Source organism: Temnothorax americanus, unplaced genomic scaffold (genome assembly GCF_048541705.1).
Source record: "Temnothorax americanus isolate GAGA-0224 unplaced genomic scaffold, ASM4854170v1 Scaffold77, whole genome shotgun sequence".
Classification (NCBI taxonomy): Eukaryota; Metazoa; Arthropoda; class Insecta; order Hymenoptera; family Formicidae; genus Temnothorax; species Temnothorax americanus.
The window spans coordinates 1-27,077 of NW_027509800.1; the positions used below are offsets into that span (position 1 = coordinate 1).

A 27,077-nucleotide genomic window follows, 5' to 3' on the forward strand; every position below is an offset into this window, starting at 1 on the left:
ACGTCGTCAAATTATGTAATAACGTTGTCGTGAAATATTTTACAGCCAAGAGCACGTTCGGGCTTCTGGTGGGCACCACGCTCGTCGGATTCTATGCCTATTATCTCAATTTTAAGTACGTCAGGCGACAGCAGATCGAGATGAGAAGCGCACGCTTGGCGATACTCCCAGCGTTATTGGCGGAACGAGATAGAGCGTAAGAAAATGTCGAATGCCGAACGTGTCTGACGAATGTATCTTTAACTTAAAATTGCGTCAACTTTGGGTGCCTGAGCCCGACGATCTTAAACATTTACGATTGAACGTTCGCAATGCCTACAATCGCTCTCTTTTTTTCGTTTTTCTTCGCGCAGCGTCATGAAACAAATGAGACGTAATCGAGACGTGGAAGCAGAATTGATGAAGAACGTCGAAGGATGGGAAGTCGGAACGTACTTTGGGGAACCTATATTCTTCCTGGATGATGAAAATCAGTGGAGAGAACCGTTGTTCTGCGAACATTTTGTGCACGCTGACTACAATCGTGTTAAAGATCGGGCCGAGCGTTACGCATGGATGTAGGACGTCGTAGGAGTATCGCGTTGTCGGTACTTGGCGTTCGGATGTTAGCCTGAAAAAGTAGTCTTAATAATAATAATAATGATGAGTATAATTATTGCGAGTCACAATTATTATCAATAACATTTTGAAACTATAGGTCATAATAAAATTGTTACGTAACATTTCCGTTCGTCAATATTCTTTCGTCTCTTTTCTCTTTACGTTTCTTTGCGATAAATTTCACCAAAGGGCAACGATTACGTTCAACGACGATAATCTGGTATAGAAGTTTTCTCTTTTTTAAACGTAGCAAATATGAAATGGAACGTTACGAGATAATAGAAATGCCTATTTTACGCGTGTTCCGTTTTAAAAAATTAAGCGAATAAATATATATAGACGCGACACGCGTCTCGAGTTTCTCTCTTTTTTGTTCGTCCATGTCACAGACACGCGTCGAGAGTCGAGATGGGTCTAGCGTTGACATTTTTCATTTTTGTCCATCGATCTCGAAGAGGGGAAAAATGCAGGTTTATCCAAGATACCCCGAGATATATAGAAAAATAAATGGCGTTCCACAGCGATCCGTCTCTTAACGGTTACGTGAAATCTATTTGTTTTCTTTCGCGACCTACCGAAAAAAGCGAGGAACGTCGTATAATTTTTTTGTAAAACGAGGTTTCTAAAAATATAAACGTAAGTTCTCCGGCAAAGAAGTCTAACAAGGCCGGTATATTCGTAGTCGGTTCTTATATATTGAAGACCGTCTTAAGTACAATCTTAAGACGAAGACGTCGCGAACCAGCATCTTAAGACGGTCTTGAAGTAAGAACCGACTTGTGAATACCGGCCTAAAGTTCAAGTTTCTTTTCGAATCGTTATAGGCTTTCTGTAAATACGATAAGCGATCGATGTTCATTGTGCCATCTGCCATCACTGGCGCACGCTTCCTAGGCTTTCTGTAAATGTAAATGAAGCGAAATCGATTAAATCAGCCGTTATCCGATGTCGTTGCCGCGTTTCGAGATTGCGCGACTTGCACTTGAATAGGATTCGTTTCGGCTCTCGTCAACAATTTATTTAAGGTCTTTTGTCGAGATATATGCGATAAAAATCGATTCCAAATCCTCGTTAGAAACCTATTTTTAAAATCACCCTCGAGACGCGATAAACCGAACGCGCTCCGTTGATTCGCGCTTAAATCGATCGAGGAGCGCGTTCAAATTCAACGTCCTCCGTCCGTCCCCGCGTCCTCTCGCCGAGCGAAAGTGTCAATGGCCAATGGCCAATGGGCGCTCGACGCGCGGGTCGCGCTCGCGGCAATCGCCAATCGGCGGCGGTCCGGCGCCCACGTGGACGCGGCAACGGCAACGGTGTCGGTCGTGTCCTAAAAGTGTCACGTGCTCGCGGCGCCGTTCTCGATTTTTCCTCGGCGAGGGCGAGTGGGACACCCGAGTACTGGGAACCGGGACAATGCGATTTCTAAAAACGCGGCAACGCGCTCGCGCTCGGCCGGGCTGAGGCCGAGCTGGCCGAGTGGCCGTACGCGCGCGGCGTCGGTCGGGGCTCGGGCTCGGGCTCGGGGCATTCGGAGCTCCGCGTTGCCGTTCCGTCGCGTCGGACCGTCGCCCGTCACCCGCGGCGAAACAAGTGTCTGTGTACAAGATGGCGGCGCCCGGAGTGTTCACCGTCGCGAAGATCGCCAGGAAGCAGCAGCGCGCGTTAGTGTCAGTCACGTCAGCGTCAGCGATGCCGCGGCGACGAGCGTGAAGCGACCGGACACGGGACTGACGGGTGGAGGCTGGGGCTGCGCGCGCGCTAGCGCTAGCTACGGCAACGACGACCCGACCGACCGGTGCGGTGCGGCGCGACGCGATACGTTGGAGTCGCGGAGCACGGGGCGGTGTAGCGCGGAGCGGCGCGGCGCGGCGCGGAGCGGTGCAGGGCAGCGCGCTGCCTAGCCTATCCCGATTCCCGGGTAGAGCGGTATCGCGGCGAGCCGAGCGTCACGGCGGCGGCGGCGGCGGTCAGCGGCGGTGGAGGCGTCTCGAAGGATGCGGCCCGAGGAACGGAAGAGGCAACGGCAGCGACTCGCGGAGTAGCCTTGGCCAGCGGTGGTTGGTCAGGCAGGAAGACCGTAGACGAGCAGGACAGCAGGACCGAGGTGTGGGACCGTGGGCGCTTGGTCGGTGTCGGTGGGAGAGCGGCGACGCGACGCGACGGCCGACCGCCAGTTCGTCGTTCGTCCCGTCCCGGGCAGCGTCGCGACCGCGCACCGCGCGCCAGGCTACCGGAGGCTACGTCCGCTACGTCCGCTACGTCCGTCCGGCTGGGTGTACGGAGATAGCGTTCAACCGACAACGTTTGTCGCGCGTCGCTCCCCCGGCTCCCCGTAGTCTCGCCATCGACGCCGACTGACGCCGACGGCGACGCTGCTACGGCTACGGGGGCAAGCGAGAGAGGGACAGAGTGCGAGAGGGAGAGAGAGAGAGCGCGCGCGAGGGACGCCGAGCTTTCTCGAGAGAGCGAGAGAGAGAGAGAGAAAGAGAGAGACTGGCGACATAACGATGGCGACGATATCGATGACTGCGACGACGACGATGACAACGTCGACGTCGACGGCGACGGCGACAGCGATGGCGAACGAACCGAGGAAATCTTATCACGAGCTGTGTCGCCTGTGCGCCTCCTACGACGCAGTTAGGATGCACATATTCGGCCAGGAAGGCAAGAATCGCCAGCTCGTCGACAAGATCCAGACGTGCTTGCCGTTCAAGGTAAGCCCCTACTAAAGTCTCCTTCTCTTTTGAGCACGTCTTTGTTCGGACATTCTTTGCCGTGCCGAGATGTTGTCCCGTTCCTCGTGGGACTCGATTTCGATCCGTTTCTCTCTATCTATCTCCCGTCTCGTTTTATCATCCGCGGCGTCTCTCATTTTTCCTTCCTTTCTCAATTTCGTTTACTTTTCTGCGTCACCTCCCTCGGTACTTCGACGGCCCTGCACGATTCGTCCTCGATCTTATTCTCCCGATGAGAGACGGACAGAGGCGAGGAAAGAGCGAGAGAGAGAGAGAGAGAGAGAGAAGAGCCGATTCACGGACGACTCGTTCGATGTCGACGGGGCGTTACTGGGTGAAGGTTTTCTTCCCGCCGTCGCGTCGTCGCCATCGGCCATCGCGCTCGCTCGCTCGTTCACCGAGCGACGCAGAGCGACGTCCAGGCGTCCTCGGTGACGAATTCCACCCGGTGGGGCCATCGCTTGTCGAGTTGCGGCGACGGCGACGGCGAGGTCGGCCTGGCGCGAGGAGGGACGCGACGCACTGACGACATTTTGTTTGCCGCTACGGCACGCGTTTCACGCTCCTCCACGAGTCGAGTCGCTTCGTCGATGCGGAACGACAAACCGCGTTCCGAGATATTTCGAATTTCCTCCTCTACGTCAATATTTTTACCGTCGCGTGCATCATCCCCCAATCGCCGCACCGGTTTATCGTCGTTTTGTTATAATTCTGCCTGTCTTCCGTGCGCGTTGGGGTTTGCCGGATCCCACGCGTTATAGACTTCAATCGTACACGTGAGCACGTGGCATTTAAATTTTAAGATAAAGGATAGAAAAAAATGCCTTGTACGAAACGCGCGTCATCTTTGCTAAGATGCACTTGTATTATTTTTGAAGAAAAAGATACAAGTATGATATAAAAGTATTGTCAACTTATATCTCGTAAAATTCAAAAAAATATGCTTTTGGAGTATATCCAAGATGATAATGTATATATGTATAAATGTAAAAGCAGCTTGCGACAGTTGTATTAAAACGTACTCAAAATACATGAAATTTTATTTTATTTTTATTAAGCTAGTTAGAGCTGCTTTTGATTAAAGAATTTTTGAAATAGGTGTCTACTATCTGTAATAAGGGAGTCGGGATATCTTATAAAAATTAATAATTAATAATAATATAAATAATAATCAAAGGGATATACTTAACCTTTAGAGGCCGGGAAAAGGACTTGAAAACTTTTTTTTTACTATTTTTCCCTTATTTAACACACAAATTTTGCCTGAAAACATCAAATAGCCTGTGTTTTTCGGGTGGTAGATATTTCGGCCACCCCCGGCCTCTAAAGGTTAAAATTTCAATAAAACTTATATAATCGTAGCTCATTCTTTGAGGCTGTTTTTACTATGCGATGATTTACCTAATATCTTCTACAGTTTTTAATGTATATATCTGGAGAAAAATTTACAAGATAAATTTACATCTGAAAAATATTCCTGATGGATATCTTGAAATATCCAGCTATTGATAATATATATATTTATGTATTTATTATTTTATATAATTATATAAATTGTTGCCAAAATCATCCGTTCGATATCTAATTTAATTGTCCCTTTTCCCGTTATCAATTTAATTTATTTCCAATAGAATATTTACAGATATTCTTTAGCAAGAGACAAAATTAAGAATTAGATTTATCGAGACATTACGCTAATGTAGTAAAACTTGATACATTTTTAATGAAAACGTCGAAACTACCGTTTCAGATAATTGAAGACGATTGTTTGCCAAAAGTCCTGTGTTATCGATGTATGTACAACTTGGAAAATTTTTATGACTTTCGGACTGCGTGTGTTAACGCAGCTGCTTGGTTGGAAAGAAATAGGCCGAAGGAAGGCGTAAGTATCTGAATCCAAAATGTTGAAACATTTGCTCTTTATAAATTTCTATATTTTATTTAAAAAATTAGTTGAGCAAAACTGAAACGTATTCTTGAGCAACGTGTGTTACCAATTATTCTCAATTATTGAAATTAATTGGCTTTGTATTCTACAATTTTCTCTGGTTTGAATATTTAATATTATATTAAACATATCATATTTTATTTGAAAAGGGTATATTTTTTAGTACATTGTATAATTTAACAGTTACTTTTTGTATAATGTCTTAATAGAAAACCTATGTTTAATATTTTTTTCAATACATTGTAACGGAAGAAAAAACTTATTGGGATTGTAGTTATTTAAATCCCATAATAACATTCATCAATATTACAATTTGCAGATTTATTAATAATTTTATAAAAAATACTGATTCGTTGCACGTTATATCGTAGGCGAGTGACGATGGCGCAAATGACGGCGCACAATTCGGCGAGGTGCACGCGGAGCTTCTTAAAGGGAAGGAAAATATGCCGGTACTTATTCCGGAGGCACCTGTGGTCAATCCTAATGCGGCATTAGGTACACCACCGAGATTAAATTCGGATGGCGAAGCGGATCCCGAGATCGAAGAGATTCTCGACACGAGTGAAGGTACGGATGAAGGTACGCTCGCGCATTTTGAACTTTATTCTTTTTATTTTGCCCGATAAATGAGTAATTTGTCGCTGACACGTGTTATTTTGATATGAAGCTACAGTAATCGACGATTCGGAAGATCGACGATCGGAATACGAGATGGCGTACGAGATGGATATGGAGACGAATCCTAGCGACTTTTTGGAAATGACCCCAATGGTAACCGAGGAAAATGAAGAGGAGTGCGGTACGAACAACCCGAGTGCCGCGAATACTCAAGATACCGCGGTCTTTTCACATACGCAGCCGCAAAAACATGAAGTCTTCGTCTGTTCCCTATGCAACAAAGCGTTCAGTTCCAAGGGTCACTTGTCTCTGCACGCGAGAATTCACGTGGGTGAGGGTGATGTGATCGGCGAAAGAGTGATCACCGATGACCATACTTCGTACCAACGACCGTATCAATGTGATCTTTGTCATAAATCGTATTCTACTGCGAAACATCGCTGGGGGCACGTTTCTACGACACATCGGTAAGAGAGAGAGATAGAGAGAGAGAGAGAGAGAGAGAGAGAGAGAGAGAGAGATGACGTACTACTATTTTACACATAAATTGTCTGCTAATTTGTGGCGACTCAAAGATGTCTTTAATCAGTCTTGTCAAACACTCACTTGCCTTTTTATCTCTTGCAGAGGACATCCTGCGGTAACGTGTGCGTACTGTTCTCGCATATACTCGACGCGATATAATCTCGATGAGCATATAAAATCACGACACGCTGGTCTACCGCCACCTCCGGAATTATCAGTCTCCCTTTCGCGCACAGAAACTCGTTATCAGTGCCAAACATGTCCAATGGTGTATACGGATTTAGCAGATTTCAATGCGCATCGGCAGATATGCGCACAGGAACAACGTACGGATCTGTTGGGACAAACCGAAGCGCAGAACAATAAGATTTTCGCCGACACGTCCGATTTCTCGAGTATATATTCGGACGACGAGAACAAAGACTTCAGGAACGCCGAGGCTAAATTGGCGAAAAATCCGCAATTAACTATATTGAAACAAGCGCTGACTAAAGGAGACAGTCTAAAACGAAATTTTGACGACGATGGGTCGACATCCAGCAGCAAGCCGAAAAAAATAGTTAAGTCAGGTAAAACTTAATTATTAAAGTAACAATAGAACGAAAATGTCACATGTAGGATTAAAACCACCTAATTTTGAACGTATTGTTATTTAGAGGAGGGCGAGACGAGTCCTCGGAAGAAGTGGTATTGTGAAGCTTGTCCACAAAGTTTTACATCGGTGGACAGTTTGAAGGAGCACGAGATTAGGCACGATGCCGAGAAACCATTTATTTGCATACTGTGCAAGAGAGATTTTGTTTTGAAATCTTCATTGATTAGGCACATTACATTGTCACATGGCGTTGATCCTACTCCCATCATTGACAGTGATAAGTGTTTAAAAACAACGGTGATGCCTCAAAATTGGAATGATCGAGTGGACGTCAGTGTTTATGAGCAAAGTGAAACGAAAGAACCACCAGAGCTCTCGTCGTCACCTGAGGTAATAAATAATATAGATTTTTATTGTGTACTTTTATAATATCGTATATAGAGACATACATTACTACGACATGTTACGTTATTGTGTTAAACAGATAAATTTAGAAAATGATGACAAAGATTGTAAGAACAATCACGAGAATATAGAAATCGAAACGGTATTTGTATGTGAGACCTGTAAGAGAGACTTCAATGACCGAGCGTCATTATGGCTACACATACGAGCGATGCATAAAGAGTACGCTGCATTTACCTGTGGAGTGTGTTTAAAGATGTGCTTTAATAATACGCAACTTCAAAATCATGTCTATATGTATCACGGAAAGTCTAAGCTTTTAATATCGGAACAAAGAAGGTATAGTCGCTCACATTCTATAATTGTTTATTTTCTTTTTATGCTTTTTAATGTAAAATACGCAAGTATATGCATTATATATATAAAGTACAATTAAATATAATATGCGTTTTACAACTATGGTTACAGGTACAGTTGTACGATATGCGGTAGACAGCATGACTCGAGAAAGAAGCTAATCACTCATGTCTCGATACATAATGTCGATCCTGCCTTTGATCCTGCGAATTTTGTACAATTAAATAGTAATTATTATAATGAAAACTTGAATGGTAACGAAGGAAATGAACAAGCATTAGATTTTGACGGAGAAGATGGCGAGAAGGTCGATTGTTACATTTGTTATAAATCTTTTCCGACTGAGGATCATCTTATACGACATCAGAGAAATGCTCATAAGGTAATGCTGAAACGCGTGCTAATTTTTCAATAAGAATTATATAGCAATTTTGGCGAACAATGTTATAAATAGCACAAATTTTTAAATTTTCTTTCCTTTGTCGCAGTCTGACCAGATAGTTTCATTAGGAGAAGCTGCGGGTAGTGGAAATACTCTTAGTGTCAATGGTAATGGCAACAGGGCGCAGTATCATTTATTTTTTGTTTGCGAAGTATGCGGTAGCTCACATTCGAGCAAATGGAAACGCTGGTTGCATATCAACAATACGCACAACAACGAATCTTCTATTAAAGTAAGTTTGATAAATGAAAGGAAACTGATTCTTATATATATTATATTGTTTTACATATTGTTCTAATTCTGTATCATTATACCTAGTGCGAATGGGAAAATTGCGGAAAGATATTCGCGACGAAGTCGTTGCGCAACGAGCATCTCCAGCATCATGCGGTACAAGGACCCTCGCCTAACACTTGCGAGATATGTGGGAAATTGTGGCCTACTCGCGTCGATTATTGGAAACATGTGATGGGCGTGCACGCGGACACCGTGCCTCTAATTTGCGGCGTTTGTCTGAAAGTATTTTCCGACGTTATGCAATTAAGCGCACATGTCAAGGCGAAACATTGGCCACTAACCAGTGGTGATTTCTGTTGTGATATTTGCGGTAGACCGTACTCCAATAAATCAAAGATGTCTCGGCATAGAAAGATCCATGGGTTGGAAGCGGCTATGGACGCCGCATGCGATAATAGCAGTTTCAATGAAACGACCAATGAATCGGTTAAGCCTGATCACAACAATGGCGCTTCGGAAATAGAATTAAGTTGCGAGCAGTGCCCTGAACTCAGCTTCACGACATTGGACAGTTTGTGTAATCATCGACGGATAGCACATGGTCTTTTCCCGTGCGACTTGTGTAACAAATGCTACGGCAGAACGTCGCACTTGTGGAAGCATGTGAATAGAGTGCATAAAGGACACGCGGATGTGACTTGTCCTTACTGCGCAAAGACAAGCGCGTCAAGGGATCATCTGGCAGCACATATTGCCAAGATTCACAGGTACATGCCCGCAATGGGTAAGGGTAATCAGAACTGCGTCGCTTCCAAGTCCCTGAGTGTAGACGACGGTGTCTTGCATTATTGCGAGAAATGTAACAAGGGATTCCACAAGCGCTATTTGCTCCGTCGTCACATGAAAGGCTGTCAAAACTATCGTAAAGATCCTGGTGCATTGTTAACTCGTTGTCGGGCCTGCGAGAGGATATTCAAGGATCGTGCGAGTCTACAAAAACACATTGAGAATCATCACAGCACGTACACTTGCCATTTGTGTAACGAAACGATCACTTCCAAGCTAGGTATCATGACACACAACCGCGTCAATCATATGGATCACCCGGATCTGACGTGCGACCATCCAAGTTGTAAAAAACTCTTTCGGACTAAAGAAGATCTGGAATCTCATCGAAAGGATCACAAGTATCACAACAATCCGAACGTTTGTGATTTTTGCGGTGACACCGTGGAAAATAAGCTGAAACTGAAAATGCACGTATTATCGTTGCATCGAAACGAGATCGGAGTATCCTGTGGTGTCTGCCTCATTCCGATGAAGGACCCCAAAGATTTGAAGAAGCACGTGGAAACCGAGCACAGCAGCGTTCTTTCTAATCCAAACACGTGTCAGGTATGTGGCAAGCAATATGCATCCAAGTGGAAGGCTTTCGATCACACGAAGAAATGTCACGGCAAGGTTTTCCTCACGTGCAAACAGTGTCTAGCGGTTTTCACGGATGAAAACGATATACGCGATCATTACGAGCATGTGCATAACGTTCCGAAGGACCAATTAGCCATTTTCGAATATAGAATGGATATTGGTGTAAAGAGAGAGGGTTACGAGACTCCCGATATTATTGTGAAGGAGGAACCGGATGACTTGGAGTTCGACGAGGAAATGTGTGACGAGAGTTCGAACGACTCTCGCAAACGTGGAAGATCGCCAAACGACACATACGATTGCGAGATGTGTCCCGAGATCTTTCTCAATTCGGACACTCTTGCCAAACATTATCAGAACGTCCATAACACCGATCCCATCCGTATGTTCAAGAAATTCAAAAAAGATAGCGATAGCAAGCGCAAAATGAAAAACAAAAACAACTTCGAATGCAAGAATTGCAAAAAGCAGTTCTCCACCAAGACCTTATTTTGGAATCACATCAATGTATGTACACGGCGAAACTCGATAGGTAAATTTGACATCCCAAATAATGTCCCGACATCAATTCTGGAGTCTCATCTGAAACAAAACAATCAGATTCAACGAGAAGAACTGTCGCTACCACCGACGAACGAATCCAACTTGAACATTCCCGACTTCAATCTATTCGAAGATATTAATTTGCAATTGTCGGCTCAGAAACCTGTGCCGAATCTTATGCCATTGTCGCAGATGAAAACGACAGGTAACAACGGCAAATGCTCGAGAAAAGACTCGCGCAAGGTGTATGACGAATCGACCAATACTGAGTGCACGTGCGAAGTCTGTGGTAAGCAATGGCCCGCCAAAAAACATTTGTGGCAACATCTGATTCGTTTCCATCGCGCCGAAGCTGCCGTTACGTGTGGCGTATGCTTGAAGCTGTGTAAATCTTATCAAGATCTGGCCGACCACTTGAAGGCCGAGCATGCTCCTGTTTTGTCGCCGGAGGGCAACAATTTCACTTGTAAGATATGCGGTAGGTACCACAACGCGAGAAGCAAATTGAACTTGCACACGGGCATCCATATTGGGAACCACCAGTGTCAAAAGTGCCTGCAATTTTTGGAGAGCGAGGAAAAACTCACCGAGCATACAACGAGCTGCAATGGCAAATCTGAGTTTGAAGATCACGCAGTGGCGGACGAAGATAACGCGAAAAACGATAACGACGAAAAGGGTAGTTTAATCGCCGACGAGACGTCGGTCATTGAGGGAGCGGAGGAAGCAGAGGAAGCGGATTTCGAATCGGAAGGCGAAGAAAATTCGGAAAATAGCGAAGAAGACAATTCGGAAGATAGCGATGATTCGGATAGTGATAGTAATAGTAGTTCGAGCGAAGACGAGAACGAGAACGAAGATGGAGAGGAAGAGGAGGAGGAAGAAGAAAATGAAAACGATAATGAGTCTGATACAAGATCCACTAGTCGAGAGAGCGGTGATAGTGTATCGTGTAATTCCGATAGCGACGACGAATCGGATATGGATGACACGGAAGTGAACGCGACGGAAAATAAAGCGCTGCAATTGAGCGATATCGGTAGATTCAGGATACGCGGTGACGATATTCAAGATAATATGCCGATGGAGAAGAATTTCAAGGATCAGAAAACCTATCTTACGTCCGTTACCTCAGCGACGGTTGCAGAACAAACTGGACAAAGTAATTTGAACGATCTGTTGATTTCCAATGCACCTGCGAACATGGACAAATTTGAAGCATTTCGTCTCGAGGAATCCGCTAAAGCTGCGGCGAACGATGTAGACTTGTCTGTGTCGGACGATAACGAAGACGATGAGGAAAATAATGATGAAAACGAGGAAGAAGATGGTGAAGTTGGTGGCGAAGATGAAGACGAGGATGAAGGTGAGGCTGAGACTGACAATGAGACTGAGGCCGATGAAAGTGAAAATGAGGACGAAGCCGAGAAAGAGGAAGAAGAGGAGGAAGAGGAGGAGGAAAATGAAGATGACGAAGACGACGACGACGACGACGTCGGACCGCCTGTATTAAGTCCAATAATGCCTTTGTTACCAGAAAATGAATCTGAGGAGCACAGCGGCACGGCAGATCGCACGAGGCACAAGCTCAGTCCGATGGTTTCGCTGAGTATTACTAAAGAGGAGTGTGATCTGGAGGAGTGTGAAATAACCGAAATGCCAAATGATGTGGAGAACGTATCCAACGCAGCCAACCTCTTCGCGGCTAATAACAACGATCTGCCCGTAACGTGGGACGAGAACTTGGATGATAACGGAATCGACAATGGCGATTGCAACTCCGACATTGGAGACAGGGATATGGAGAAAAACGAGGAATTCACTAAGGAGTATATCAAAATAGAAGTGAAGCAGAACGATGCTTTTGAAGAGAATTCCGTGAAAAACGAGGAGGAATTCAGTAAGGAGTATATCAAAATAGAAGTGAAGCAGAACGATGATTTTGAAGAGGATTCCGCGTATGAGAACGTAGTGGATAATAGTAGAGGTGATGGAGACAATCAAGTGCACGAGGTGCACAATCTGGACGGAGCCGTGCTAATGGTGACTACTAATGAGGGTAATCAGATTTTGATAGAACCAAACGTGTTGGATATCGTTAACGAGGACTCTAATGCCGAAGCAACGCAGTATATTTACCCAGGGAACGCTTACGAGATCGAGGAAGAGGATTATGCGACGCGAAATGAAACCGACGTCATGCAGACGGATGAGATGCAAGGCAGTATGTCCTACGTTCAAGATACATCGGAGAATGAGGATAGTACGGAGGTTGACATCGAGGAGTACAGCAGTGACGTGCAGAAACAGTAGGACACGAGTGCCAAAACTGAGAGAGGAGATCTAGAATAATAAATCTGTAATATAAAGTGTAAGATAATTAATATGGATGCTTGGGACTTGAGATTCTCAAAAAAAGAAACGACATATGTACCTTGAAAAACGATCACAATATTGTATAGTAGAGTAAGCTTGTAGCTTATAGCTTTGGAGGATTTTTGATAGACTGCGTAAAAGAGAAAGAAGGAGAGGAGGAGTAAGAAAGAGAAATCACGACGAGATTTACACGTTTCGTTTTCATTGATCTGCCAGAGGCTTTGCATTCACGACTTGCGCAACGTTGCAAGCTTCCGACTAATCGTTTCGAAAGGTAATATAATTTTGAATGATTCAACATTGTACTATATACATAAGGCGTTATTTAGATTATTGTGAAAGCTACAATTTACAGTATCTTTTTTAATTTCCGATATTCGACGGATATATCAACGATTGGTTACGAAATATCGTTTATTGATATCGGTAACACTTTGTTGAGACAATAATATATTCTCCGACTATTCCCGCCATGTTCACGTCAAATGCCATCCGTTAGACAATAGGACACAAATTTATGAACTTAATGATAATTTAGTCCTATCTCAAATTTAAAAAACGATGCTAAGCAGGATCAAAATCTACGAGTCGCGTTACAATCAAATTTCTTTCTTTTTTTTTTTTTTTAAATCTTATAATAATTTTTTCTTCAAATGATGACTCTAATCATTTGTAAACATGAAGTAAGAAGAAAGTAAATAACTATGCCCCGATTGTTACAAAAAAATGGCACGAAGTGAACGTCAAAAGACATTGTATAAAACGCGTTGATTTTAATGCTATTATTTGTATGCGGTTACACGCTTGTCCGAATTCTCTAATTAAAATTTTGCAAATCGACTTCCTATGTGTTTTTCTGTGCAAATTTATTTTATCAACGCGAACGATGACAGAACTATACTAAAACTTGAATTATCGAATTAGATGCGTAAAAAAAGTCGGGTATATTATAACGGAAATAACAAATACTATCTACGTTTTATGTCAAGACAGATTTAGCATCCTATCTTTTAGGGTTCTTTTTCTTAGCGTAGCGAAGAAGAAACGATAATCGTGCACACACTCGCTATATTTTTTATGGAAGTGAACACAGAAATAAAAGAGTTTTATGTGAATAATAGCTTTAAATGATCAATCTGTACAGTTACGTAATGTGAGCGTGTTTGTACATGAGCGAGTGCATGCGTGTATGTCGAACGATACAGACGCGACTGAAGACTTATATATTAAAGAAAGAAAGCGTACCTCTCGATTTAAAATATTAACATTTAGTTGAGATTAATGCGATGGTAATTGCTTTGTATTATATCCTAATTTAACCGTCTTGCAGATTTTCTCAATTATTCGAATAGTCGAATTTTTTCAAGTAAGAATCGCGAATATCAACGGGAGAAAGAATCGTTGTATCGTGTTTGGATCGAGATCTTTTTTAATCTCGCACTTTTTTATGGATGCGTAGTGACGAAAAATTAGATATAAAAAGTTGATTTTTAGAGATAGATGGTGTTTATCTTTATCGATTTCTAACATGTCAGCGATCTCTTTTTTTCCTTATTATTTATTATATTCATTCCAAAGTAATTTCTAAGATACATTATCTTCTTATGAAGGATAATTACTGATTTGCCATGCGTATTATGCGATTGTATGTGAACGATCTACTTGGTACTGCAGAGGGGGGGGGGAGAGGAGATTGAAATTGGAATGTTAACGGTCATTTAGAGAAATATTTAAATATCGTAAATATGAAAATTTATAATATCTTTAAATATTATAATTTTAAAAAAGTATGTGCGTGATGTATACATATATACATATGTATGTGTGTACATACCTGTATATATATAATTATTTAAAATTTATAATATTTATAGATATATGTATATCGTTCCAGTATTGTTCCCACGTCATTTAAAATCGTATTCTTTTTTTTTATATAACAATTGCTAATATTTACAGATTAGTGCCACTAAATGCGACTATTGCTGCATTTTAAGTTTATAGAGAGAATGATTATATAAGAATAAAGTGCATTCACAATTTATGTACTACGAATGTATGGTTATTTACATATTCAAATGAATCATACATGAATTTGCCTTACACAATTATGCATGAAAATCGTTCAGTCTGGAAGAACTTTTAATCGTATTTAAAAAATTAACGAGACGGAAATGGAGTCAATGTCCATGAGTATTACTTCCCAAGTTTTTTGCTCTGCACGAATGGAGCGTGAATCATATGTATTGTGTAATACAGACATGCGAGGACGTTACATGTATAATTTACCATAAAATTATCATTCATATATTTGTTCACAATTCTCAGATTACAATAATTATTCTCCATGTGTTTTTGCAGAATGAATTTCTTATTTTATCCTTTTCGATTATTTCCTATCCCATAAAGGCATACGTAATTGGTAACTATGTTTATATTATATATCTATACATCATAAAATCAAACATATATACATCGCATATTATTCTTATTGTTATTTTTACTTGTGAATAATAGAATTAATTTTTTTTAACGAAAGTTTAACAGAAGTTTTTAATACAAATTACATCAATATATCTCCAACATACAAACTTAAAAGATTTACTAAAAGCAAATTAATACTTCAAAATGTAAATAAGTAACAAAATATCGTTCTATCAGTTTACGATAAATAAATTACATTGAGATTTTCCCCCGAGAAAACGTTTCATTTATTTCGACGTACGTTACAAGAAGAAATTATATCTGATTTCTTGCCACTGATGTTATAATTCAATATAGCTGCAGCGAACTGGTCTAGAGCTCTATACAGGCTGGTGTGCCTAATTCGGTCATTCTAACTGCGATGTCAAAAGCGAAGAAATTGCGAGGAAATACACGCGATGGATCTTGGTGCTTACGTCTATACATATAAAGGACTTTTCATCAAGAATCTACTCTAATTTGATTAAGTAAATCCATGAAGGACGTCAGTAATTTTTCTTTTCGTTTGATACATAAAATACTTTTCATAAATAATATTTTACTTGTAAAACACGCAAGTATATTCATTGTTTGATATTTTAATTTTACCTTCACCATTATGTTCAAATTTGATGATGTTTTAAATTTATTCGTGGAAGAATGGTAATGTATATTCGAGAAAATAATTATAGAGTTAAATCGAGATTGGTCAGTTTATTTGTGTCCTTTCGCAAAATATATTAAATTTTTTAAACATTTTTCTTGAGATTCGTTCCGCTTGCAGAGATATGAATTTCTTACAATCATCAAGATTATACACGCTATATGTATATAATATTCACATTTTACTTTTTATAGAACTGTTTATAATCGACACATTATATAGAATTTTATATATGTATATATACACACACACGTAACAAAATGATTGTACGATATTACAATTATATACGAATAAAATAAGAAATTCTTTGGCCATTGTCATTTTCGTCGAAGAAAAGTTTAAAGTTCGGAAAACATCCTTAAACGCTAAAATCGTACCTAAATTTAGGATTTTTTACATTTCGAGATTCCTGAAAATTCTCGAAATTCTTTTGCAATTGCTTTAATCGAACCCTTCTTTTAAGTTTCATGAAATTTCTTCTTCGTCCTTAATCTATAAACTTATTCTCGAAAATTTAATTTGTTTTATTCATGATTTTTACAGTTTTGCGATCTATTTTATGATACACAGTTAAGACTAGTATGTATGGTATCGACATTTATTATAATTACAAACTCCTTTTATTAGGATTGCAATGCGTCGCGAACAATGAGTTTCAGCATACAGTCGATCGATATACCTATATAACGTTACATAGATGTTGAAATATATACAAACAAATTACATCACATTTAGTGCGAAACGATTGGCCAGAAACCCTAACGCTAATAGATCACTTTTAAACATTGCACGGACAAAGAATAACTCTTCACTAGTATAAAAACGACGATCGTATGATCACTGATATGATTTTTCTTCTTCATCAAATTAATATAAATTATAACTACGCACATTTCTATCTGTTTCCTTATAGACTGAGATTCGCGTTACATAAAAATCAAATCTGTTAAAATAGCGTTCCACCTCTCTCTTCGCAATATATCACTATTTTTCCCTTAAAAAAATAATCATGGAGCTTTTAGAGTTCGGGGTCTCATTATTGGTAAATTTTTTAGGACTTAGACTTTTATGCCCACGAGTATTATAAAATATCTTTGATCGCGTCTTTTCGTTGCTCCGTTTGATGTTGAGCGGTGGAGCGGAGCAGTAGTACAAATCTTTTTTTTTTTAAAGATAAAAGTAAAAGGTTTCGTGCGAATATTCGATGCGAATTTAAAGCATTCCGTTACATAGCTTTTCCTTCCGCAGTATACCAAAGAGAACCGTACGTATACATAATGACAAAAGGAACGCGTTCTCTTGACGAATGATTATATTACACGTAGAAGATAAGATACGCTATATCTTCTCTGATTTGCACCGGTTTACCGTTATTAAACCGTAACTCGTCACACATTCGTGAATCGCGAATCGCGACGTGATAAATTCCGCCGACTCCGATTTCTCGCCTATCTCGCGAAGAGGTGCGCGCCTATCTTCGGGATGGGGAAGAAGTGATTTTCTATGTGGTCCCGTAGCGCGATCATCCCCGGTGCTGATCCGGTCGGTCGTCATCAACACTGCGTCTGATCGCACTCGTCGTGGGAAGTATCGTCGCCGTCGCCGTCGCCGCCGCCGCCGCCGGCACCGCGTTTGATGAGGACCCGCGTGTGATTGTTGTTGCCATGATTACCTGGCCGACCCGCGGCGATCACCTGCACAGTCTGCCGCTGCAGCTGCTGATCCTCGCTCGCCAATCGCTTATCACAGTCGTCGTCCCTCGGCACCGCCGACGCTGCCGTCTGATAGTCACACCTTCTCCTCTCCCGCCATCGGACCTGCGGTCGAGCGGATAAACTGAAACAGTCAAACGTTCCATAATGGACTCGACTCGGGCACGCTGCTGTCACTGGCACGATACGGACGGATCATTCGTATACACATATATATTTCTTTTTCCCCTTTCCCCTGTTTCATTCTCTCTCTATCTCTCTTTCTCTCTCTCTCTCTCTCTCTCTCTCTCTCTCTCTCTCTCTCTCTCTCTCTCTCTCTCTCTTTCCCTCCCGTGGACAACACATGATTTTGATTAGTGGCCCGTTAAAAACGCAACATCGCCCCATTAAAAACGGCTGGCAGTCCACGTCACGTGGGTTAGTATGCGCGTGGGTTAGTACCGTTGGTACGCGGGTGAATTAGTTACAGGAGAGGGACTGATCGTGTGCGTTAGTCCGCATCGCACCATTGACGAGTCGTGCATACGGGAATTTCCAATCGGGAGACCGTTACTCTCTCCTCTCTCCTCTCTCTTTTTCGTGCGTCAAGTGCAAATTCTCGTTAAAATTGCAAGGGTGTGCTTCATCGTTCCCTAACGTTAGGTAACGTAGAATAGTTGTTCCAGGACATTCCAGATTACTATTATGGCACGTAAAACGTAAAATGGTCCGCGAAATTATGTTGTACTCGCGATCGAAGAATCGGTGGATTGAGAGGAATTGACGGAAATTCGTTCCCCGCATACTTGTGCAAATTCCGAATCGCCAAAGTCACAAATGCTTTGAAATAATTTAATTCGTTTTCTTCCGTTTAAAATCAGAGGATACAAATTTTTGATAAAAATTATAAAACATATGGTATAATACATTTTTTTAAATTCCATCTCACATTGATGGGGACATTATATTGTGCAAACCTCACGGACATTTTCATGATCTTTCGATGATACTTGAAACTAAATAAAAAGCAATATCTCCGCGTGTCTCGTATTCGTTTTTCATTCACATTGTGTATTAAAATAGACAGACAGATTATTAGCATAAGCGCCAATTAAATGTCAAGGGAAATTATGACGTAGCTATATTTTATCTCCGCGAAAGGATTAAAGAGATTACTAATATAATCGTTCGTGAGTTATACAAAGTAATGGAAGTACGCTGATAACAGAAAGGAACAGAAATATTTAAAAGGGCGCTGAATTAATCCACGATTTCGGAGATAAGGAATTCAATTCCACGAAACGGGTTTCCTGCCACTTTCTCTTAATCCACCTGGTTCTTCGCTCAGTCTTATTTTTTGACGGGTGTCGTGGAAAGGTGGGCGGGAAGCTTATAAGGCGTCGTCGTTTAAATCGATCCAATCGCAAGAGAACCCTGTACTTTTCGTCAATATTCCATACCGAGACTGTTGTGGCCGTGCAGGAATTGGCTCGTTTTCGCAAAAAGGCGCTGCCATCCCACTTTCTCTTGAACTGTGCTATTACCTGTGCAACACCACGAGGGAAAATATCATTACATAGCACGAAAGTTACTCCGAAGGCAGTATAACGACTGTTTCCGTAGTCATGCATATAGGAACTTACCTCGCCATTGCAAAAGCAGAAAAGCACAGCCACACAGAGACCCTGGAAGAGAGAAATTACATTTTACCTCGACATCGAGCTCGGGAAAACGTTTCCGAAGAAAATTCCCGTCGACTTTATTACAATTTCTTTCGCACGAGATACGGGGTTTTCCGATTAACTCTCAAATTTAATCGTGTCGCCAATGAGCTATGAAATTTTATTCCCTTCTCTCATTTCACTCTACATTATTATTGTATGCACGGAAAGTTGCAATATTTATCCTAGATGAGACCAATTCGATCTTATTTTTTCTTTTTAACGGTCAATATTTTAATAGCTATACCCAGATTATATATGAACATCAGTTAAATTGGATATTTAACTGCTGCATTAATTGCTGTATTTAAACTAACTAATTTGCGAAACAAAGCACAGATGTTTATATTTCAGGGAAACTTATATATATATTTGCGTTTCCCATACATTTCCTTACATACTTTTATTTCAAATCGCTCCTATAGATAGATAAGGAATAAATGTAACAAAGGAGAATTACAAAGTTAATCGATCAAAATTACTTTTTGAAATGTTTCTCGATGCACGCGACACGCGACATTGTTAAGATATATGCGCATACATGCGTTCTAACGACCATGTTTTTTCAGATATAAAATCGTTACACCGAAAAAGCTTTCAAATACCAAGATAACTGATTCACTCGGCAGAATCGTTCAATTAAATAGCGATTCCATCGATTTTATACGATATAAAGCGATTATATAACAATGCAGTCATGTCGGCAGTGTCGTGCGTGAAAGCGCAATTTCGCACAAAATTTGATTGCTCGATACTCGTATTGCTTCGGATGAAAATCTAAAAAGATATCTCTCTGTCCTTGTGTTTGCGTCGAGAAAAAAAATGTAAATATTGCTCAAAGAATTCATCGTTGTTGACGTTAGGTGCAATAGCATTCGAATATTCCATATATATAGTGCGTGTACCGGCATTTTTTCCATAGTGTACAAAAAGTCATATCTCTGACTAAACCGAGTGATTAAAAAAACAAATGACTGCATCATGCATTTCAAAGTGATATACGTTTGTTTCTAACTACAATTCGCTATTTGATTTTGAGACTGGAGATTTCCACGAAAGATTAATATCCCGTTTTTATTGCAGAGAGAACACTTTGTATTCATCGGATTTGATCATATTTGTAATGCTATATGTATTTCAATTATTTAAATTGGCGAAAGATAAAATTTACTTTGTTAATTTATTTGTTTGTGTCGTACATTTTATAATATATACGTTATATACATGAAGAATTTCCGCGATATATAATATATATTAAAAATCAATTTTACATTGACGAATGCGTCGAGATATATATGAAAGAGTATATAGGCTGCAATAAAGTACAGTGCATATTAAATGCATGAAGCTATCCGATGCACGAAGCTTTCCAATGCACGAAGATTTATAATCTTGATTCGATATCTGTTCGAAACATATATATGCCATATGATTGCCACGATGCGCAATAGCGCAATACGATTTTCTGAATACAGACCCATTTATTATACGATTGTGTATAATTTACTTTATATCGCTCTTAATTGTAAATCAATACGCAAAGGTTTAAAAGTACCAACCTGAAAAGAAGCGGTGATTGCGGAAAGGACTTCGTAAAAGTTCTCCCAAGGATGGTTCTTTGGTGGCCGAAACGGAATTACTAAATAGTGAAGGCCCAAGAGAGGCACTAAAAGTAACGTGGCCCTGATAACAAAATATTAAACGCCTCGTCATAAATTGTCAGTATTGTGAATAATTATTGTCATTAGTTTGTAATGTGAAAGTATAGTGTTCTTTCGTTAATAATAAATTATCAGCAATTACTTGCGTTTCATTTTAATTAATTATATTGACATTTCTTTTCGTAACGATGAAAAAAGACTGTGAACTGTGACACAATTAATATAGTATTGGATAGTATTATTTGGTGAAAGTTGACACGTGTTTGTCAAAATAATTGCGGATAATTTATCGCGATTAAAAAATTGCACTGTACATGCTCGTAAATCTCTGTAAAAGGGATACGTTTGTTACGCTCTTTTGTTACGTTCTTTTCGCGCTGTCATGTCAATGTACAATTTGACGTGAAAGGTAGCATACAGAAAGTGAAAAATTCAACTACCTGAAAGCTTGCAGCATAGATCGTGAAGGGCGCGTTCCAATGGCGGGACCGGCACGTAACTTCGTGAGAAGGACTCTCACGATATTAAATAGGAAAAGCAGATTCAACAAGGTGGAAACGCATACGGGATAAATCAGCGCGTTCATATAGTTGCCCTCGTTGATCCAGCACCTAATCGTAACAATAATTTAATTCGTTATTTATCCGTTCATTTATAATTAATATAATTAACCTGTTAATTCGTTTACTGGCTAATGTAACGTCATATGTTATTATTTTATTATGTTAATCATGTTGTCTAATTCTGGTCCATCTTACAACAATTCATGTGTTCTTTTTAATTGATGATATGTAAAGACATGAAAATTTATATTCCGAATTCTAATGAAGTATATTGCAATAAATTGTGTACACGGTTTTTTCTAAAATTTTCTTTCAAAAAACGTTGAATCCCGCAGACGCATCATGTCTGCCACCAAGAAGATTAATGAAATGTTTATTGGTTCATTACAAAAAATACATTCAACATATAGTTTTTCTACTTTCATTGAGGAATTGCTTCGTGCACGAACGTCGTTATCTTTGAAAGTTACACCTTTGACAGATTGATATATTGTGCATGTGTCATTCGTCAGATACAAACCCGTATATTTAACACCTTTATCAATAAGGAAATAGGAAATATAAGAAAGAAAGCGTTCGTGTGCATCGAAGATGATCGATCGTACCTCGATTCTTGCGTGTACCTATAAGTATATCCACATTCGTGTGTACAGACGCTTAATATAAATCCCTATTCTAACAAACTTGATAGGAAGACGATGAAAAATGTCAAGGGAATAACTTCGCGATGAGCTCTCTGGAATAAATACAAAAGGTAGAGGAAGATACATAACAGATTGGAGGTTCGCTGCTAGATATTGCCTTAGTGCCGTCCGGTTATAAAACATTTACCCCCCACGTGATAGAAGGAGTATATTGCAGAAATATATATCGACGAAAATAGATGGATAAGCGAAGAGCAGCGGATGCTGACGTCGAATCTTGTGTAAAACAATCACGAGAAGACTCTAAAAATAAAATCTTTCCTTCGCGGTATAACAATATATAGATATACATATGAAACGACAAATATAAGTCAATTAGTTAATAACAGACGACTGTATTTTTATCGAGAAATTTGAGTTACTTCTCTACGATAAATAACTTGTTAAATATAGACGATTCCGATCGATCTCAATGATCGTCGGCTATTAGCCATTGCTAGCAAAGTTATTTCTTATTTAACATAACAGATTGCATGCTTTAACGAAAATACCGCCGTTATCGTGACGTGCGAACGTTTCCGTAAAATGTCCGCATCCACAGTAACGATCGACTCGACAACATTTGCTTTCAATATGACATTGTTTTCATCAACTTGATACTTTATAACGTGGCGTCGATGTGGCTCGTTGTCGAGCCGTTTATTTCATCAATGTTCCGATATGTTTCAATCTGCGTCGCTCGTAAAGCTATTCGTATATACACATACACATATCCGCGGAACGGATGTATGAATGTTTCTGGCATCTGTGGTGCAAAGATCGAGTATTCTCGTGTTATTTCATATAGTGGTATGTGCCGTGTAGAATAGTTTTCAAACAATTTTAATATTTCTACTGAATAATCATTTTAATTAGCCGGTAACAGCTGTTATATTGATAATGAACGTCATGAAAAGTCATTTAACATACGTATCGACAGACATAAAATCGAAATTGCAGAAACAATGTTATTCAATTAGTAGAAGTTAATTAGATTTTATTTGATTACTCTAAATAAAGAATAAAATAATACAAAAAATACGTGTATACTAAAGCGTATCCGATTAAGATACAAAATGTATATCTAAGGCTTGTAAGATGATTAGTTCTAGTAAATAATATGATTGAAAAACCATCATGTTCTACGATGTTGGGCCAATTACTTAATATAGTTATGTACTTGAAATTTTAGCACAGCGTGTTGTAAATTTAATCTTCAAACTCCGTAAAAGTTTTAAAGTCGAGCGACGTACAGGTGTAATGGATGCCTTATATTGAACTATGCGGCACGATTAGACCATGACATTCGAAATTGCATAACGTGGCATATTCATCAAATGTTGCCCTTTCATTAAGTTCACGACGTCCTCTGGCCTTTATATTTTGTGTGAAACTCACGTTGCGGAAACTTCCGGTAAAGTAAAGTACTTACGCCTGCGCCGCGCACTAGGAAGTTGCGAGACGAACCAAATAAAAAAATCGCCGCAAAACGCGTGCATGCTATACACGCATACCTCGATGAATTGTTCTTCCAAAAAAAAGAAAGAACAACAATAGTTCTTTTGTGACCGAGACCTCGCTTTTAGTAAAGTAACGAGGGTGCTCAAAAGTGCTGATTCATTCTCGGAGATTTTCTCGGGTATACTTATAGTATAGAAGAAGGTAGCGGGGTATGTTTTATTAGCCCTTATAAATGTCTGATCGCATCAAACTTCGATGAAAACTTCAAAAAACTATGAAGGTAAAACTAGATTAGTCAAAATATTACTCAATCGTTTTAAATCGTGATACAAAAGAATAAATGAATAACGTACTATCGGAAAATTTATATGGATATTATGCAAAGTTTTATAAAAATACGTCTTTCTTAAATTTCCTGGAAAAAAATTAGGAAAAGAAGTATATAGGGATACACACACACAAAATGTAGCTATTATATTGTTAATCCTGACAGATGTGAAAATATTTCTACCTTATTTCACATTTCTACCATTTTTCTTATTACTCTTATATAACGCGGTCTTCTCCATATACAAATTCATGTCTTAAAAGACGATGGCGTCTGCTTTTAAGATGGTTCATGCATAAAGGATTATACATGAAAATCTTTTTGGGGAAAAAGGTTTCTACCAGTAATTTATGTAAGATGATCCTCCTATCGTCGGCTATAAAAAGATTTCGCATAAAAAGATCAAACGTGAGATTTAGAAAAGTTTTAGATAAGAAAAAATGGTCTTTGGGATCGTTTACTGTTTTCTCACATGATTTAGATACAATCTAACAAAATAGAAACTTGCTTAATGTACTTCTTCAAGGAAAAATATATAATTTTCTTGACGATTCTATCGCGTTTAATACAAAAAACTTTTGTCGAAATTAAGAGTATAAACTAAAATATTATATATACAATTTATCAGAATATTATTTTAACATAATAATTTGGAAACTGCCAAAACATTTTGTCAATTAGGTATGCAGGAGACGATTACTTTGTTTATATAAGCATACCGATTTCTCAGCATGTATATCGACAGTTTTCGTTCGGCTATCGTATATAATGGAACGGTAATGTGATTGTCGCACCGTGGTTTCGATCTTCTACCACGGCACATTTAGCTACCGTGGCTTCATGGTGGCGGACATACCTAATTTTACCATCACGTACGCAACCGACCGCATGCTGTTCGCTTGCTGAGAAATTAGAGTAGACCGGCACCCTTTCCGTGGTCGGTCGGTGCCACAGGTCAATAGTCTCCTTCAACGAATCCCAAACACTTCAATTAATAGGCTCGTTCAATTCCCGTGGTCGTTTATCGGAAACGCATTAGTATTACAGATCCGAATAATTGTAATATAATTCTAAACGGAATTGTAATAGAGTCACGATTCACCAAAGAATCATGATTCGGAATCCGTTACATACGTATTTAATATTTCTAATTTAATGTACATTTAATATTTGTCATACAGTATATATCGGTCAAAAGTTGCATCATCTTCAAAAATATACATATAAAACGCAAGTAAATTATTTTCCTTGTATTTTCCTCAAAGCATTTCTATCGAAGTGTGAAATAACAGTACTAAAATAAAATTCGGTAATATTTATGTATACGTCTTTCTTCATTAAAGTAACGAGTTTCCTGTTTCCATAAGCTGATGTACTCTCGACCGGTACTGTATTGGTACCTAAGTCTGTTTTAGCATTCTTCAGCATTTTTACAATGAAAGGTGTTTAACGCTATTCCTCACAAAACGTAGACCTCAGATAAAACTAACAAGAAATATGTTAATCGATCGTCGGACCATATGTGTTATTCGTTTCTTTCCCGACACACAATGTTTGATTGCAGGAATGCTATATATACAAGTAAATAAGTTTTTAATTTCAATTCTATAAATTAATAAATACAATGTTGCATTAACCAGTTCGAATTTAATGCCGTAAAAAAAAATAATAAAATGTAAATGCGCGACAGAGTAACTTTACTTCTTCTGCCTATTATATACGATAAAAGCTTTTTTAATCCACCGTGAGATTCAATCTTTTATTCGATTTTGATTTTTCTTTATCTATTTTGTACAACAAAAGCTTCTTTTAATGTTGTTGGCATAGTAGTAGTACGTTTTACAAGCGTGACTGACCATTGATAAATTATTACTTACTGCTCGGTGTCCGCAGGGTCGTCGCTGGATGCACGTAATGCTGTGTATAAGGTGACGATTACAGCTGGCACTGGCCACCCGAGTCCCATCAGCCAATTCACTAATTTGTGCTCGCTAGTGAATGCACTCACTAGCAACGTGTGCAGGTAGAAGCCTTCGCAGAGCATCCAAGCGTAGTTTGTTAATAGAAAGTAATGAAGGACTACGTGCAGAACGCGACATGGTATCTGCAAAGTACGCGCACGACAGTTTATGAATGCCTCTTCAAAGTCACTCAAGTCATATTCGCTCTTGCGAACTATCCGAGTAATTGTGCTACATTAAGCTTAAATATAATATAACACGGTTTCCTAATGACGTTGATAAGTTTTCTCCATTTTTTAATAATTCTATAATCAAATAAATTGTTATCATTTTTAACAATTTTCTAATTACATTATTCCATATATTTATCATTGAAAAATATTCTCTCCCGTATTTAGCTTCGTATCACAATTAGTCTGATTAATTCTATTATTCTTTATATTCAGTTTATTTTAAATAAACATCTATTTTCCATCAGCATAGACAATTTTCAGAATTTTTATAAATTGCAATTAATACAATTTTTATTAATTGTTAGCGTGTAGTCTCTCTTTTTCTTTTCGGTACATACTTAACAATTAACTAAACCGCTTGAAAAGAAAGAAACTAGTTTTAAAGTTTTAATGATAGCACAAATGCTCTATTTCCGTTGTCTTAATAAATACATATCTTGAATTATAAATGAAACATAGTCCTTTATTTTCATATATCTTTTCCCTTTTTTATAGATTCTTATAATATTTATATTCTTAATACGTACGCCATTATTAAGTAGCAGATCCGTATTCGCTACTATGAACCTGTACCAGACCAGCCATAAGGCATTGTTGAACGCAAACGAGATGAATAGATTCATATGCAGCGTAATCCGTGCGCATCTGAGAGATCTGCGTGTAAAGAAACAGGAAAGTTCTCTCAATCGCACTTCTCTGAAGCCTTTTCAACGAGTCCTAAACTTCATGTTACAGAACAGTAAAGAAAGATCTAAAAGTGTTTCACTAAACAATTGCATGTGAATGACATCCGTCCAGATTAGGTCGCTAAACAGCATACTAATTTGATATTT

At 39.5% G+C, this 27,077-nt stretch overlaps 3 protein-coding genes across 8 annotated transcripts in view; 2 read left to right on the forward strand and 1 right to left on the reverse strand.

Moving 5' to 3' along the window:
* The first annotated feature begins 8 nt into the window (after nt 1-8).
* On the forward strand, nt 9-722 carry Nd-b16.6 (NADH dehydrogenase (ubiquinone) B16.6 subunit). The gene is made up of 2 exons (XM_077423142.1): nt 9-196; nt 354-722. The coding sequence occupies exons 1-2, from the start codon at nt 141-143 to the stop codon at nt 559-561; spliced, it is 264 nt and encodes an 87-aa protein (XP_077279268.1). The 5' UTR covers nt 9-140; the 3' UTR covers nt 562-722.
* A 1,233-nt stretch (nt 723-1,955) lies between these two features.
* Nucleotides 1,956-15,178, forward strand: LOC143906824 (uncharacterized). Of its 2 annotated transcripts, none has more exons than XM_077423107.1 (10): nt 1,956-3,317; nt 5,089-5,220; nt 5,658-5,868; nt 5,957-6,374; nt 6,535-7,001; nt 7,089-7,417; nt 7,512-7,771; nt 7,901-8,171; nt 8,278-8,463; nt 8,550-15,178. In XM_077423107.1, exons 1-10 carry the CDS (start codon nt 3,108-3,110, stop codon nt 12,750-12,752), a joined length of 6,687 nt encoding a protein of 2,228 aa, XP_077279233.1. In that variant the 5' UTR covers nt 1,956-3,107; the 3' UTR covers nt 12,753-15,178. The 2 variants fall into 2 exon arrangements, with proteins under 2 accessions (XP_077279233.1, XP_077279234.1); XM_077423108.1 differs by having other exon boundaries at nt 5,658-5,856.
* Nucleotides 15,179-15,964: 786 nt separating this feature from the next.
* The window catches only part of Dh31-r (Diuretic hormone 31 Receptor), a 98,346-nt gene continuing 87,233 nt past the window's right edge, over nt 15,965-27,077 (reverse strand). For 4 of the 5 annotated variants that reach the window (XM_077423132.1, XM_077423131.1, XM_077423135.1 and 1 more), the window contains 7 exons: nt 26,772-26,898; nt 25,928-26,154; nt 21,456-21,626; nt 20,914-21,037; nt 19,277-19,318; nt 19,094-19,177; nt 15,965-17,759 (listed from right to left, as the gene is read on the reverse strand). In XM_077423132.1, coding sequence (XP_077279258.1) covers nt 17,496-17,759; nt 19,094-19,177; nt 19,277-19,318; nt 20,914-21,037; nt 21,456-21,626; nt 25,928-26,154; nt 26,772-26,898 — 1,039 coding nt within the window. In that variant the 3' untranslated portion in view covers nt 15,965-17,495. Of the gene's footprint in view, nt 17,779-19,093; nt 19,178-19,276; nt 19,319-20,913; nt 21,038-21,455; nt 21,627-25,927; nt 26,155-26,771; nt 26,899-27,077 lie in introns of all 5 variants that reach the window. The other variant, XM_077423134.1, reaches the window with a different exon arrangement.